Source organism: Microtus oregoni, unplaced genomic scaffold, assembly GCF_018167655.1.
Source record: "Microtus oregoni isolate MIOR12 unplaced genomic scaffold, Mior012 000004F_ref0000308, whole genome shotgun sequence".
Lineage (NCBI taxonomy): Eukaryota > Metazoa > Chordata > Mammalia > Rodentia > Cricetidae > Microtus > Microtus oregoni.
In genome coordinates this window covers 66479320-66496741 of record NW_024543063.1, presented here as the reverse complement: position 1 = coordinate 66496741, position 17422 = coordinate 66479320, and the positions used below count along the sequence as shown (strand labels likewise).

Genomic DNA, 17422 nt, shown 5'->3' with positions numbered 1-17422 from the left:
GGAGCCAAACACTGTTAAGACTCAACATTTGATATTGTAGGGAAGAAAAGTTCCTTACCTCTTTTGGGTTTCCAAGTAAGTCCAGTTTTAAAAGTTTCTATAAAGATAAAGGCAGAAGATGTGTTAAAAGTCTTCCTTGTACAAAAGTTGGTCATTTGGACTGTGCCTCCAAGGTACCAGGATTCTCTCACCCGCAGATCTTCCCTGCCTGTGCTATCTGGGAATGAGCATAGTGTGGAACATGGTGAGGGACATCAGAAGCGAGTGGGAAAAAGCCATTGGACCCCAAATCAGGACTGGTGGAGCCCTGGAGAGGATGTCTTCTGCCAGTGCCTATGTTACTCTTCTCCCTCTTCCCCTACTTGTTCCTTCTGGTAACATTGCCTCAAGTTTCCTCAAGAAAACAGTGGAATGATGGGAAAGTCACGGTAGGGAGTGGGTGATCTCAAGAGAGCTGGGGTTAGATGTGAGATGGATGAGAAAAACTGGTTGTTTCTCTCTCCCTCATTTCCCAATTCCAGATTTCAGATATTTGTGTGTAAGACCATGTGCCTGAATGTAGAGAGCCATTCAAGAATGGCTATAGGGTGGTGTCCATCCAAGAGAGTCCTACACATCCATTGCGACATTTGGGAAAGAGATGGTTTCTAAGTAAATAAAATATAAGGTTAGAGTTTTATTATCTTTCCCTTCACTAAGAGACATAATTATCTGGATAGAAGATAATAAAGAACGGAGAGCTGAGACATAGAGACAGGCAGATTCTCAATGATGTCTTTGTAAACTCTGGAACCAGCCATATCTTGAATTCTCTATTCAGAACAGCTCAGTTACCTGAAGATACCGTTACAACCGTTCTTCTTTTCTAATCTAGAATCCTTGCACCAGAAAATCCTGATGCCCACAAGCTCGATGGCGTTCCTCCAGCCCACTCTTTTCTCTGCCGTGGTCACCAAGATTGTTGTGGTCATAATGCCGAGGCAGAGAAGCATAGGAAATAGTTTAACAACCTGTGACTTTGCTTGGTTTGGGCTATGGATGCATGCCTCTTCTAACTACATGCCCATGGCAACCTAGGGCTCTCACTTCCAGGTACTTTGTGCATACACTCCTCATCTAACAAAATAACTGCCATTGATTGGCAGCCTAGGACCCCCACCTTCATTAAACTGGCTGCAGACATATACCACTCAAAACAATAGAATGCATCTTTTCTATCCCTAACCACTATAAAATCTGCCCTCTTGAGGACAACTTCTATTCAAGCATATATCTCGGTATAGAAAGTAGAGGTTGATTGGGCCTGAACTAGTTTTTGGTGCATATGCAATAAGATGAACTGTGCCCTTTGAGTTAACTTTTAGTAGAAACTTTCTGTGTGTCATCTTATGCTCAAACATTCTGGGCATGAATATAATAAAAATCACATGCTTCGTGGGATGGGACATGCACTGTAACAAATGGCGTGCATAGTCTAAGCCTACCAATAAAACAGGGAAGCACCCACACTATGTCTCTTAGCAACTGACCTCTTTCTTTTGGTTCTCATGAAAGGAAGTCCCAAACATCCTGTGGAACCCTTAAGTACACTCACTGATGGGGTTCATTGTCACTCTTGACAATGTATTTCTTTCTAATCTACATTACTATTTCACCTTTGAAAAATTCCCTTTCTTGCTACTATGAAATCTGTGAGGGGCCGCATTTCAATTCTTTGAATAAGAGTCTAATAACTTGGACATACAGATCTCAACAACTGGTAAGACTACTACACTGTGGTATCCCCTCCATAGAGAAGTATCTGGGAAGACTGCTACACTGTATGACATGCCTCTATCAGTGAAGGGAACGCTGTGTATGTGTTTGAGCATGTGTGCATATATGATGGAGCAATGGATAATCACAGGAGCCCTTCCTTAAGATCTCAGATCATCTTGAGGTATCCTTGAATTTTAGGCCCCCTGGGTTTTCCTAAGTCAACATCTATTTCTGAATAGTTTGGTTCTCTTGTATCACACAGATAATGTTTGAAATATTTTCTTTCTTCTAGTATTAGAATATAGCTATCTAAATTTTTTGAACATCTTTTCCTCTTTTTATGAACTTCATGACCAAAGTAACCAAGGCCATATTTATTCAAATCATGCAGAAACAGGGAAAGACCTGCCAGGGTTTGCCCAGGAGTACCTGGAAGGTCCATTGTCCAGACAGAGAGGCCAAGAGCTCAGGTGATTCAGGTGCTTATTTATATTAGTATTCCCCAACCGGGGTTGTAGTTCTTATGACCTTGCATGCTCTTTTTCTCTAGATGTTTGTTCTGCTGTTTCATTATGATGGTATATTCCCATGACTGCTCATAAGTCCTTAAATGTCACTTCTCCAAGAACTATTCCATATAATTATATTCAATTATTATCTCTCTTTACTGTCACTTTTATCTCACTTAGTACATATCTTTGAATTTCTATGAATAGTTCTGTGTAAGATGGAACAATGTCCCATTTTTGTCTGCATTATTTCCACATACATTGGATGAATGGATGGATGATGGCTTGGCAGGTGATAGGTAGTTTAATTGGTGGATGTGTAGGCTAGTTGATACAAGTAGAACTGGAAAATATTGGGAAAAAATATAGATATAAGTTGGCTGAATGGTTCATAGAATATAAAACACTGAAATGTCAATAAATGAAAAATTAGAAATATATTACTAACTTTTGATTAAAGAATACTAACATATAGGTTGAGCTAAAGGATGAATTGATTGAAAATCGATGAATAAATGGGGAGATAGATGACTATCTTAATATCCTATTGAGGCAGAATAAGAAATTCTAGAAATTTGGGCTAGAAAATTATAAATTAGTTTCTGTATCAAATAATATTGTGATATGACATACTTCCAAAAAACATGCTTAATACTCTAAGCCCCATGAATTCAGGAGGGTGTTTACTTGCAGATCCTAAGATACACCCAAAAGCAAAAATGTTCAAAGAGTGAGCTTCCCTATGCTCGGAGGGCTGTCATACAAATTTTTTATCATGCTATCATTGGAATACCTTTAGCATATGAGTTATTTAATAATAAGAAAGGGAAACTGAAACTCACAACTAGGATCTGAGAACAACAGATTTGAAAGGCAAGGAACTGTTCCATGCAGTTTGTCTATGACAGGGGACAGCTGAGCAGATGAAGATTGGAGTCAAGCATATAGAGTGATGGCCACTGGACTGTAGAATGGATATACTTACCATTCTTTGTGAGGTCTCCATGAGTTCTTCCTCTGTCTTCTGGCGCAAACAATGGACCATAACAGCTGATGTGGTCGTTTTACATCCAGAAAGATTAGCAACCAGCTGCCAAAGATCACAGCCAACAGTAGAGGTCAAAGGCAATGACTATACCCTCCACTAATGCATATAATGGATTCTGTCTCATATTCATTCTATCTATGTATCCGTCTTTGTATCTATCTATCTATCTATCTATCTATCTATCTATCTCTCTAGAACATCATGCAGTTCTGGTTGGTCTTGAGTTTGCTAAATAGATTAGGTTTGTCTAAAAGTGACAGTAATTCTCCTGCCTCTGCTCCTCAAAGTAATGGTATTATATGCATGAGTCACCATGCTCATGTTCCACAAAGAAATTCTAAAGACAAGTTTTAAAAATGTACTTGTGGTCATTTGAATAAAAATGTGCCTTACAGGACCATAGAGAGTGGCACTATTAGGAGGCATGGCCTTGTTGGAGTTATGTGTGGCCGTTTTTGTAGAAATGTGGTTTTTGAGGTCTCAGATGTTCAAGCTATGCCCACTGTGGGACACACATTCTCCTTTTGTTGCCTGTGGTCAAGATATAGAACTCCCAGTTACCTTTCCAACACCATGTCTGCCTGAATGCCATCATGCTTCTGGCCATGATGATAATGGACTAAACCTCTGAACTCTAAGCCATCCCCAATGAAATATTTCCTTTATAAGAGTTGTCACGAGCATGGTGTCTTTTCACAACAATAGAAACTTTACCAAGGTAGTACTCCAGTAAGTCTGGTTGGTGATCCTACAGAGGGTTGCCTCTGATACTAGCTCAAATAGTGAAATTTGGATACAGAAGCACTATCTTCATTACTGCCAATTATCCCTATTAATATATTTATCTCTAACACCACAAAATATACACAATCCTCCAGGATTTCAGGAGATCATTTGTTATGGAGGTTTCAAATATTGCTTCCTTCTCTTCTCAAATAGTTGACTGTAGGTATGTCATAGAATCTCTTTTTGCCTCAGTTTCTCCACACAGGTGAGGATGATGACTGTGCCTATTTTTAAGGAGATCGGACGTATATGATATGACTAAGACATGTGCAGGATCTCAGGGCATCTACACAATATTATTCACACAAAGGGGCCTTGGAGCCTGCATAGTGTGGTGCAGATGGGGTCATAGCTGTCCTCCCATCCTCACTTCAGGCATCCATTGAGCATTTAAGATGAACCCCATGGAAAGCAAAATCCCCGAGGACCCTAGAAAAGCAAAGGGCACAGATGCTGTTCAGCAACAGGCTTGACATTTTCTGTAAACAGAGCAGCAGTGAGGGCCACACCACTCTGGGAAATGGCCCTGTGGAAGAGGTTCTTGGCCAGAGGAGAAAGCACCTGGAAGGGGAGAGAAGAAGAGGAGGACATATGCTTACAAAGGTGGTCAGTTACTCTTTAGGGTTTCCTCCAGCTGCTCCTCTGCCCTGGCCATTCCTCTGTGGACATGGCAGATGACATATCTCCTTGTCTGCTTCCCTGACATCTCTTTGGTTTGACATCCCCAAGAGAATATCAGTGGGATGGAAAAGAGACCAGGGTAAGAGACGGAGCAAGAATCATGTGGCAGGTGCTCAAAAGAACAACTGGAAAGACGGCTTGTTAACTCTGCCACAGAGCCTGTCCTGTCCTTCCTATTTGTCAGAATATATCTTGAGAATAAGACCGTGGAGGCCTGCAAAAAATTTTTAAAGTGCTTATCCTTTGTCATAGTAAAACTTGGAAACAACTCAAGATCCTAATATTACAATATTTGGCAGTAAGGATTTATTTTTACCATGAAATACTATGCAATTATAAAAGATATTACTGAAGAAACATTTTACAGGTAGGAAAATGTTTATGTTGCATTACATATTAAAATTTATTTAGGGTAAAATAATGAAAGACCAAGTGTAGATATATATTTCAAAGGAAAAGAAAAAGGGAGAGTGATTATACATGAAATAGAAAAAAGAGAGATTATGCATATATGGAAGAAGTCAGATAGATAATATAGACAGCTAAATAAAATTGTGGGTTAAGATTAGAGAAATAAAAATAAAAATAGTACAGTAATAATCCCTAGGTAGCAGGGAGATCAACAACATTCTTCTTTGCGTTAATCTGTATTCTCTCTTTTCTTTGCTTATGCATTTCCCCTTCTGAGTATGAAAACAATATATGTTTGAAAAATAAAAAAAATACATTAATATTAACTTTCTACTCAGCTCCAAGGCAGTTTCTTACAGCTCACAGAACATTCTGTATATTCTCTAGATATCACTCTGGCTCAGTCTCACACACCAAGGCACTTCACATCCCCTGTCTGTACCTGTGACCCATGTCTCTGCTCCATCCTTCCCCATTCTACCTATCCCTCCACTCTCACGCCTACTTCCCCAGGACATCCAGGTTCTTCACAGTTGGCTGCCTCCCTCTTGGACACGCAAAGATGTCAGAAGACCTCAAGGGAAGCTCCACTCTATCTTTGGACCTTAAGTTTTCTTTGTGAGTAGATCTGGCTGGAAGCCAAATAAGGACACCTGATCTAGCTCATGCGGAACTCACACTCCTATTTGTACTTTTAACCATCATTACATTCCAGAAAAAGTTATATGTGTGAGTATGTAGAAACTGAAAGTTCTCGAGTCCCTGTATATGAAACTAAGCAAGTGCACGCGCGCGCGCGCGCGCGAGAGAGAGAGAGAGATATGGGATTCCCCTGTGTATGCTGTGTATACCATTGGTTAATAAATAAACTTTCTTGAGCTTATAGCAGAGAAGGCAGAGCTAGGTAGGGAAAACTAAACTGAGTGCTGGGAGAAAGAAGGTGGAGTCAGAGAGAAGCCATGTAGCCCCACTGGAAACAGACCCCAGAACTTTACCCAGTAAGCCACAGCCTCGTGGTGATACACAGATTAATAGAAATGGGTTAAATTAAGATGTAAGACTTCACTAATAAGAAGCTAGAGCTAATGGGCCAAGCAGTGATTTAATTAATACAGTTTCTATGTGGTTATTTTGGGAGTCTGGGTGGCCAGGAAACAAACAAGTGGTCTCCAACAATGTGTGTGTGTGCATGCGTGTGTGTGTGCGTGCGTGCGTGCGTGTGTGTGTGTGTGTGTGTGTGTGTGTAGAAACCGAAAGTTCTTGAGTCTATGCTTGAGCTTCCCCAGGTAAAGGGCCATTGGACCTTAGGTCTCTGCCATCTGATGATGTGCTCTGAGTACAGTTTTGTAAGCCAAGATGCTCATGCCTGGATTGGACAGTGAATGGTTTTCAGGAGGTGCAGACACATAAACCCAGGGACACTTACAAGAGCAGAGACACTGAAAGCTCCTGCTGACCCTCCAAAGATGGTTACAGAGCCTGGGTTGCCCCCAAACTTGGCAATGTTGTCTTGGACCCAGCGCAGTGCAGCCACCTGGTCCAAGTGACCCCAGTTACCCCGGCTGTGTTCATCCCCTGTGCTGCAAGAGAACAGATTAGTGTTTAAGCAGAGATGTCATGGCAAAGCTCGCAAGGATCTCAATACCTCAAATGGGCTGGGGACTGCACACTTCAGTCCTGACACAGAAGTCTAACTGGATCTCACTTTACAACACTGCTCTATGTGGGGCTTTGTGCTTATCTTCCAGCAGCTCTGTACCAAGGGACCAGCATGCATCCAGCACTGCTCTGAGCTAGAGCACAGCTGGAAAGAAACCTCAAATCTCTGAGTACTTTCATCTAACACTGCTGACCATGAACCGGTAGCTGAAGAGAGAATGATTCCAGACAGAAAAAGAAAATCAGGCAAACACCATGGCAGATGTGGGCCTGAGAAGTTCATGTTTTATTTCTTTTCACTGGGAAAGGCCTCTTTGAGACACTGGGTTGGGTGGAGACCTGAATAAAATGAGGACAGAAGCCTTGGGACTGTCCAAGGAGTGGAGTTAGACTTAGAAGAAGCAGCAGGAGCAAAGATTCCAGGCTGGGGGACAATAGTGAAGACACGGCTGCTGTGAGCCTTGGAAAGTGCCTTTGTGTCATTGTAAGGGACATGGACACACTGCTAAGAGACAGCACAGGCCTTCCTGTCTCAGAGAACACTCCAAGCAAAACGACTGTCATATTAAAATGTCAGGTATATAATAATAAATTATTCTAATAATTATCCCTGCCACAGAAGCAGAGCTTTGATTAGATTGCAACAGAGGGTTGCAATGGCTGCAGAGACCCAGAACTTTGGTTAAAGTTGTGGCAGAGGGTCACAGTCACTGTACAGACTCAGAACTTTGATTAGAGTTGCAGGAGAGGGTCATGGTGGCTGCACAGACCCAGAGTTTTATTAGAGTTGCAGCAGAGGTTGCAGGGGCTGCACAGATTCAGAGCATTGATTAGAGAAGCAACAGAGGGTTGTAGTCACTGCACAGACTCAGAGATTTGATTAGAGTTGCAGTAGAGGGTCACAGTGGCTGCACAGACCTAGAGTTTGATTAGAGTTGCAGTAGAGGTTTGTAGTCACTGCACAGACCCAGAGCTCTGATTAGAGTTGCAGGAGAGGGTCACAGTGGCTGCACAGACCTAGAGTTTGATTAGAGTAGCAGCAGAGGTTGCAGTCACTGCACAGATCCAGAGCTTTGATTAGAGTTGCAGCAGAGGGTCGCGATGGCTGCAGAGACCCAGAGCTCTGATTAGAGTTGCAGTAGAGGGTCACAGTGGCTGCACAGACCTAGAGTTTGATTAGAGTTGCAGTAGAGGTTTGTAGTCACTGCACAGATCCAGAGCTCTGATTAGAGTTGCAGTAGAGGGTTGTAGTCACTGCACAGACCCAGAGCTCTGATTAGAGTTGCAGGAGAGGGTCACAGTGGCTGCACAGACCTAGAGTTTGATTAGAGTAGCAGCAGAGGTTGCAGTCACTGCACAGATCCAGAGCTCTGATTAGAGTGGCAGCAGAGGTCACAGTGGTTGCTGTGGCATGGAGAAGAGCTGTTCGCCAGTAGGTTCACTGCTAGGATTCTGGTCTCTACTGTAATATGGAATTATTTATCTGTGAAAGAACACGTGATTGATAAGATCAAAGACAAGGTGATTATGTCACATAGGGCACAACTTTAAAAGGGATCTGTAGAGAACTCATGGGACCTAGTTCATCAAAGGAACTTTGTGATAAAAATAGCAAGATCTGGACTGGAGCAAAGGCTCAGTGCATAACAGCAATTGCTACTTCTGTCAAGTATCCAGTGTCAATTCCCAGCACACAGTGGCATCTCATAATCAACCATAACTCCAGTTCCAGGGATCTGAAGCCCTCTTCTGGCCTCTGTAGGCATAGCTTACTTGGTTTACAAACATACATGTAGGCAAAACACGCATAAGCGTGAAATAAAAATGAACACATCTTTAAATTTTTTTTGAAATAACCAGATCTCCCCTACCCCTGGCTTTCCACCTCGCCATGTGGTCTTTTCATGAACATTCTGTTCTTCTACAATGTTTTATTTTTCATCTAAGGGCCATCAACAGTAGGTTGGTTGATGAAGCTAGCCAATCTTCCACTTTCAGCCCCTCAAAGCTTGTGTTAAATAAAACTTCTGTGTAATTAACTCGCTTCGAGTATTTTGTGTTATTAACAGGAAATAGTCAATGTAATGGCTAATGTGTAGACTAGAAAGTACAGTATCTTACCTGAAGAATCCCCAAATGCCAAGGCAGTACTGAAAGGAAACCACCACCACATTTTCGTGGGCAGAGAGGGCCAGTCCATCATAGGTGGATGCTCCACCCACTACCAGTGCGCCTCCGTGGATCCACACCATCACCTGGACAAGAGCATAACCAAGTTTGCAATCCATAGCTTCAGTGCAGAGAGCCCGCTTTCAGTGCTGCTGGGGAGTCGGGTCATAGGTAGCAGACTTGGGAACACAGTGAATGTTGTTTGGTTTGGTCATCAACCTCTGTTTTGCTCACTATGGCTGTCATGCGCACGACAGCAATGCCCCAGCAAGGCTATAACATGTATCTCTCTATTTCAAACTCTCTCAGTTCCTGCCCAGAATGTAATGTAACTCAGTACTCCCTGTATTTCTCATTTCTCAAATGCTCACAAGATTCTCCAACTGAGAGCATCATTATGGGAACAGCTCAAAGGTAAATATGATTCCCTCACCCCCAGTGAGGTCTTATCGCTCTATGCCTCAGTGAAGATGAAAGTGTCAGCTTTTGTATTTCTGCTTCATCTCATCCCAGGTAACTCCTCGGTGCTGTACTAGACTTTCCCACAGGTAAGTGATTTTTCTGGTGAGACACATATATCCTGATGGCGCTCCTTCCTAATGTGCCTCTTTATGCACACCCAAGTCCCCCTACCCTGCCAATCCCATTTCATACTTGCTTTCTTCAGAAAGACTCCTGTAGCATTATCTCTGTGCCGACTATATACCAGCCTCTCTAATAGACTTGAGGTTAAGAGGAGGTATAATTCATATTTTTTATTTAAAAAATTCATCAGTAAGGGAAGAAATGAGAGCATGAAAATAATATCCAGATAGTAGTAATGAAAACCAAAATTAGCACACAGATCCAGAATTGTTCTATGCACTAGAAATAACCTAGTCACATGGCAGGGAAAGGATTTTCCTATGTGACAGCTAAGAAGTGTGCCTCTTTGCCGAGAGATCACAGAAAACAGAGGTAGAGGCAAAGCTTCCACCTGGCCCCAACCCCTGGATTCCGAGTTGCCCAGCCCCTGCTCATGGCTGCAGTGCAGTGAGCTCACGGTGAGCCAGGACCCAGACTGTCCAGCAGGGCTGCCTAGTGTGTCAGCACGGCTGTGAGCACTTAGGAGATGCAGCTTTCGAGTCTTTGAGCTCTCAGAGGACAGTTCCCACACAAGGAAACAGGCTGAGGTTAGAAACAGCTCTGCTCTCTCATCCTCTGAGAAGCACAGATCCTGTGGCTCTAAAACCCATGTCCATAGCTGGAGGATCTCCCAGGTTATCTTCTGTCATGGTGCCCTCAAGCCTGTCTCCTCCCCTGGGCATCCCTGCCACCTCAGGAGAGGCTGAGTCAGTGCCATCTAGGAGTGAAGGCTGAGCCAAAGGACAGTGGACAATGATGTGCTGAAGAGGGTATGATGTCACTGCAGACCCGAGGGCAAGGTCCTGAAACACAGGGCTTGAGTTTCTCCTTTCTCTAACCCCATGTCTGACCATCATGTTTGGGGCTACTCAGTGCACTGTAGAAGATGGGGATGTGTGAGAGTAAGGTTTATCCTCGTCTCCCCATGACTGCTGAGCACATGTAGTACTTAATTTTAACACATAAATCTACAAATTATCCCCCATGCCAGGGCTCCACACCAAAGGGCTTCTGGGAAATTTGTTGGTTGTTGCCCTTTTACAACCAAAGGGCCACCTTCCTTTCCATCTCCAGACATCAGACACCCACCCACCCCCAACCCTGTGATCAGCGCCTGGCAGCCTATCCCATCTCTGGCACTGTGTTTCCATGTGAAATGTCCCACTTGGTCATCAGACCATGCCAAAGACGGCTAGACAAGGAAATGAGCTACACAGGTGCTGCCTATGCGAGAGAAAGGGCTGATGGGATTGGCTCAGTGGTCTCATTTCTCATTCCCTCGTGGGACAGTGAAAGCCATTACCTGGCAACGGAAGTTTTTACATTTGTCACACATGGCTTGAAAATAAATGTGTCATATGCCCTCCCTCCCAGGCTCTGTCTAGAAGCACAGGTATGATGGGCAGATCACACATGGCCTGAGAATAAAGGTGACACACTCCCTTCTTTCCCACAGCCTCAGTTTCTCTAACCACAGAGAGATTTAGGTTGCTGAATTTCCCCTGAGAGTCCTTTTCAATTTCCCCTTTTAAAGAACGATCTCTTAGTCTTTCTGGGCATCAGAGTCTAACCTAATAATGAAAACAAACATTCTTTTCCTTCTATTTGTGTGAGAAAACTTGGAAATTGAAGATGTACATTCCAAATGTACCGTGATCTCCACTGAAATCTAATGTCACTGGCAAAATCCAAGGTCACATTGTGAAAAAGAAAACTTTGGTTCTGGAATCAGCCCTGGCCTGTGAACCACTGCTATCAGCTGCCGTCATCCCTTTCTGGTTGCCTAGAAGAGCTGGAAGCTGGAACTCAGCTCTCTGGTCCAGTGGTCCCCACACTTACTGGCAGCTGGCTGTCCTTTGTCAAGTCAGCAGGCGTGTATATATTCAGATAGAGACAGTCTTCAGAAAACTGTAGAGGGATGTTCTCCTTTCTGTTGGTGAAAAGTTCTGAGAGTACCTGTCCTCCAACTGCATCTTGGGAGCACCTGGGAGGAGAGAGAGAATATCTAAGGTTCCACTAGATTGAAGTTTGGACATATTACCCCAGAGTTGACCTTGTACTTGGAGTTTTGAGCATATAACTGAAGTTATTCACATGGGACTGGAGTCATTGTCAGGGATAAGAGAGTCTTTAATAGGTTCCTGATGGGTCTTCTGAGATGCTAGATTCTCCCAAGACTGCAGAAGCAGCACTTTGTATCTCTCCCTTCCTGGAGCCTTTGAGGTGGACCATGAAGAGAGACACTCAAATGCTGACCGCCTTAGACAGTGACGCTCCCTGCACTGTCTGGACAAGGTTTGCTCACTGGGTGGTGAGTTGACAATGGAGGTAAACATACTCTCTCTTGGATATCTTTCATAAAACAGGATAATGACCTGCAGTGACAGCCTGTTACAAGTCAGGGAAGCTATCTTTGGGGGACACCACAGGAAGACATCCTTCTGGTTCTGTCTCTACCGCTGATATACTGGGCAAACTTGGCTAAATTGCTTCCTCTGGCTTTAGCCTGCATGGCCAGGTGAAGTGAGTGCTGTCTCTAAGCACTTCACCATCTGGCCTGCTAAAGGTTCTTTCATCTTCCTTTCCCGGCAATAACCATCGTGGGCTGCCCTGATCAAGGGTCCCACAGTCCAGTGTAGAGTGGAGTTGGTAGCAATAATTGAGTTCTGTGGAGTTCCAGGCCCTGAAAAACATCGCCTTGAGCAGGAAGTCATTCAAGATGCTCATCAGCCCCAAGTGTCCACTATCCTGTTTCCCAGATGGTGTCTGGCTTCCAGTTTGTCAAATAGAAACTGGAGGTGCTCAGATCACATGCCTCCATAGCTGTGCCGTGATAGACATGGAAAAGGAAAGGTGGCTTACAAAACATCTCCAGCCTAAATAATTTCCCCACCCAGCGGGAGAAAGAAGCACAATTCACAGAAACAGAAAATGAACATCCTATAGGGGATGACAGGTTCAACTTCATTAGTGTTTAGAACCCACAAATGAAGACCAACATTGCATTATTTTATTTTTACAATGTTTTGCTGCTTATCCAATATATACATTTATTGAGCAAGGCAATACCTGGAGAAAGTTCCACTGAATGGAAGTTTTCCTATTTCCACGGGAAAAGTGTGTGCAGCTTAGATATTTCTGGATACAAACTGATCAAATTCCTACGTTTTGGTTTGAACTTATTCCCAATTCCCATGATTGTGTGCAATGATTTGGTCACAGCAAACATATCACAGTGTTGTTAACTGTCAAGGACATTAAAAGAACTTAACCCAAACAAAATATTAGGGGTTTAAAGTCTAGTTTAATATCTAGTTAATATAACCACTAAACATTGATTGCTACATTTATAGTGCAGAATAATGTCGATGTTATAAATGTTATCCAAATTTTCTGTCTTTTTAATCCCTGCATAAAGAAGGACAAACACAAACAAAAGACTGGAAATACAACCTCAAATGCTAACAGTAATTCTGTGTAGCTGACTTGTACATGATATTTAACTTTCTTTACATTTATTTCTTTGTTCGTCCCTGATTTCAGTTTTCAGTATTTATGTCTTATATTTGCAATCAGAATGGAAAAAAATAGCAAATAATATTTTTAGAAGAAATGAATACAATGATAAGGAGGCAGCCAGGAGTGGAATCTTGGAAAACCTCAGAACTAACTCGCTGAGGGCACAAATACTGTCTACACTGACATATTTAGGAAGCTGTCTGGACTCGGTGGGCTTCTCCACTTGGGTCCTACGTTGACTGAGGAACACTAACTACTGCACAGCTCTGACTAGGTGGCTGTGCAGACTTGGGTGTGAGAACTCGCCGTCACCCTCACTCTTCACCCATACAGCCCTGCCCACCCACTCTCAAGCAACACCAAGGGTCTAGACAGGAGAATAAGGTACCTTACTTCATCCCCTCTACTTTGAAAGAAGCCTATCCCAGCGGCTTACATAGGAGGGTAGGAGGTGGTGTTCTTCACAAAGCTCCAGGGCTCTGCAGGCTGTGGTGGAGCAAACCTCAGGGAGCCAAGAGGAGGCTTGGCAAAGGGGACTCCCAGGAAGACGGCCACAGGCTGTGCAAATCCTTTTAAACTGAAGTACCTCCCCAGGACTTTGCCATGAACAGTGTTCACCACAGGTGGTGAGGACAGGTGCCCTGTTGGACAAGAGAAAATGGGAACACACCAGTAAGGAAAAGGCAGACCTGCATTCCTGGTGTGTTTGTCACTTTAGGACTGATGGCATTGATAAAATCAACTGAATCCTTCTGGAACACGCCTTTAATCCTAGCACTTGAGAGGCAGGACAGGTAGATCTCTGTGAATTCAAGGCCGGCATGATCTACAGAGAGAGGGAGTTTCAGGACAGCCAGAGCTACACTAAGAAACCAAGTCTTAAAAAAAAAAAAATCATCCAGCCGAAGTCACTGCAGAAGGAGAGACAGAGAGGGCATGAATATGAGCTTTGGCTTCCACTAGAAACGTCCACCTACTGGGATCCTGGTGCAGAGCTGCAGACTGGGTGCGATGATGGACTATGGTGGTCCCTGCCCGCAGGAGGGTTCACCTTGTAGGAGGGCAGCAGACACACCATACTTACTGCTGAGATGATGGGCTAGCGGTGGTCCCTGCCCGCAGGAGGGCTCACCTGGTAGGAGGGCAGCAGACACACCATACTTACTGCTGAGTGCATGAGGTTGTGTCCTGAGATGGCAGAGGGAGTGAGGCCTCCTGATTGGTCACAGGAGAGCTGTGACTTAGAGCATGGGAATGAGTGAAAAGGGGAAGGTGGCGGGGGTGGGGCTCATAGAACAGGAAGGAGAAAGGGGTGAGGCTGATGGAACAGGAAGGAGAAAGTTCTATGGCTCACAAAAAGCATGGCACCTGCCTGAGACGGGTGGGTTTTCTATTCCTGCCCTCAGGAGGGGCCCATGGGAGGGAAAGATAATCCTGGATGAGAAAGTGCCTGCCGGGGAAGGCCCTGAATGACCGGAAAAGGGGTTTTAATTAGAGGACAAATAAATAGCAGAAATAGTTCTGTGGTAAAGCAGACAATAAGCTTCTAGAATATTCTTTTTATAGTTCTGAGCACACTCTTCCCGAGGGGAGGGACTGGACATCAAACCATCTCTCCCACTGTCTCCTTTCTTGTAGAAGAGACAGTTTCGGCAGCTTCCTCACCTCTCCTATTTCTACCCATTGTGGGACCTGAACAAGCCAGGCTAGTCTTTTCTTATACATCTGGTGAACTTACACACACTTGATCATGGCCACTCTGATTCTTCTCTCATCTAACCTCAAGGTTTTCAGTTTGTCAGAACAACCTTTATTGGACAGGCCCTCTTCTTTCATTCTTAATCTGTTTTCCTTTGAATAGATACTTACAAACAGCCTCTACCTTAGGATATTCTAGAAGACCATGGAGAATGGGTGGGAGGCTGACAAGCATCTCCCACAGTTCAAAGAGGTGAAGGAGGGTAGAGTCTGAACAGAAGGAGCCTGGGGCCCGAGTTAGCTTGGCAATGACTTCTACCCTGGAGTGGATAGAAACAGATCAGCCAGGGTCGAATGCCTCGTGTCTAGTGGAAACACAACAATGACACCAACATCATGTAGTTTTGTATTTAAAAATTATGTGATACACAACATGCATTACTGAACACTTGCTGTGTGCTCCAGCACCATCTGTCTCCTTACACAGTTCCTCAAAGAAGCCTTGCCAGCTGCCTACTCAACAGGTGAGCAGGGAAGATTTCAACATGTTCCCATCACCTAAAGATGACAATGGGATTGTTTTGCAGGGTAGCCAGCAGCGAGGGAAATTTCCACTCGGAATTTCTGTCTGTTCTTACTCTGCCCTGCCTTTTGGTTCAAGCCTTGCACTGTTACACAGACAGAAAGAAGATATGAATCTAGACAGAGCTTTCAGGGTTCTGACGGCCGAGCACTGGGCTAGACTCCAGAGTCAAAAATAGACTTGGGCATTTGCAACATTAGGGAGTTGCATTCCCAGGTTGCCTCGGTCTTTCCTCCATGTAGGGACACAGGCATATGCCAAGGCCCCTCATTCACCTCAGTACTGACGGTGGATTTTACTCTCTATATCTGTTGCTTTGATGCATGAGGCTCTGCATATCCTGAGGGACCTGTGACTCCCAGGGTCTAACTAATACAGTTATAATAATAATAATCCAGTTTCCTCTTTTATCTAAGTGTCTTGCCTCGGTCACCACACCCGTCCTGGTCTCCAAGATCTAAACACCAAAAATCTGAGGACAGTCATATAATTCCCAGACCCCTGAAGAGTTTCAGGTCGCCATCTCTAGGCCAGCTAACTCCTCCTCTCTTCTTTCCAACTGAAACTATAATGATTGTCGTTGCCCTTGTCCCTCCACTGCCCTGGTCTGACTGACCCACTGTTTCCTCTTCTACACCATCCCTGTGATCTGTCCCTGTCTCTTGAGAGCTTGAAGACAAAAATCTTCATTTTAATAGTTTGATGTAACCAAGGCAAAATTTCTGCTAATGCATTAAGTTTTTACTCAATCTTTTTGCATATCTCTTGACCTAACCTCTTGCCTATCTCTAGAACTAGGGCATCCTAAATGATGTAGAAACAACCTCAAACAACCTCCTATTTTGTCCTCAGTGAAGAGGAGGCCCTGGCATCTCTACTGTAGAGGGGGGTCATCTGGACACTGCACCATCTAGGCACCCACAAGTTAAGGACATAGACTTGGAGTTGGGTATAGACTTGGAGTTGGATATGGACATGGAGTTGTTGACTGGGAGTCAGTCTTGTGTCTGGCTCCTGAATTTATATTTCCAACATTTTGCTCAGTCTCTCTATGACCTGCGTGCAGACTGACTAAGAACCCCGGGGAAACAGACTAACCTTTCTCCAGCTTTCCTGTGCCAGCTGCCTTTAACTGGATATTCAGTAGCTGTCCTCGCCTAGGTCTCTGAAAGACTAAGGTTCTTTGGACTTCACAGCACCACTTCAGGAAAGCAAAAAAATCACCAAGCAACCAGGTCTATTTTGTCTTTGCCCTGCAAATGTCATCATCCACTTGTGCCCAGAACAATGACTGAGAATGTACACCCAGGCATTTGTAATCTGAAAGAACTTACCCCAAGCTGTGCAAGCAGCAAGAGAAAGCCAGGCCAGAGGGTAGAGCCGCATTGTGGACGGACAGGACTCCGCGGGTCTGTGAGGTATCTGATGCTCTAGCAATGCTTCTCCTGTGGACCCTGGGTCCCACCTCCTTAAGTTTTCATCAACCAGGCCAGTTATGTAACCTAAGATGACACAAAAGCTCTCCTCTTCCAAAGAGCTCCCTGGGTGTCAGTTGGGACCTCCAAGCCACACCCACTAGGAGTTTAACCTCTTTTATCTGGTCCGTATCCAATACTCAGATTACAAACAACCGGACTCCTACCCAACAGCTTCTTATGCATGTGGTTCTCCCTCAATGCTCTTGCTCTCACCTCAGTGAACCTTGGACTCCTAGGAGGCAGCAGCAGGGAGGTGCCTGCAGGTAGGGGGAGGTTTTGGTCTGGGCTCCTTATACAATGCAGGAAATTGTTAGAACATCCTCACACTGCTTAACTGGGAAGTGAGGACACATTGCTCAGTCTCCCTGGACTGGCATTTCCTAGAATCCATGCTCTCAAGTTTGGAAGGCATCTCACCCTCCAACAACCTTCAGAATCTTTGCAGGATTCGCGCCAAGTGACCTGGCCCACCACATGGCACCTTCAGGGTCAAGGAAAT

The 17422-nt window shown here is 44.2% G+C and overlaps 1 protein-coding gene across 1 annotated transcript in view; it reads right to left on the bottom strand.

Annotated features, from left to right (window-relative positions):
* LOC121447365 (carboxylesterase 1D-like) overlaps positions 1-16831 on the bottom strand; it is a 37457-nt gene extending 20626 nt beyond the window's left edge. The window contains 8 exon segments of the mRNA XM_041650548.1: positions 59-97; positions 3253-3357; positions 4567-4662; positions 6620-6773; positions 8974-9107; positions 11485-11629; positions 13601-13805; positions 16780-16831. Of these exon segments, the coding sequence (XP_041506482.1) occupies positions 59-97; positions 3253-3357; positions 4567-4662; positions 6620-6773; positions 8974-9107; positions 11485-11629; positions 13601-13805; positions 16780-16831 (930 nt within the window).
* Between the last annotated feature and the right edge of the window lie 591 nt (positions 16832-17422).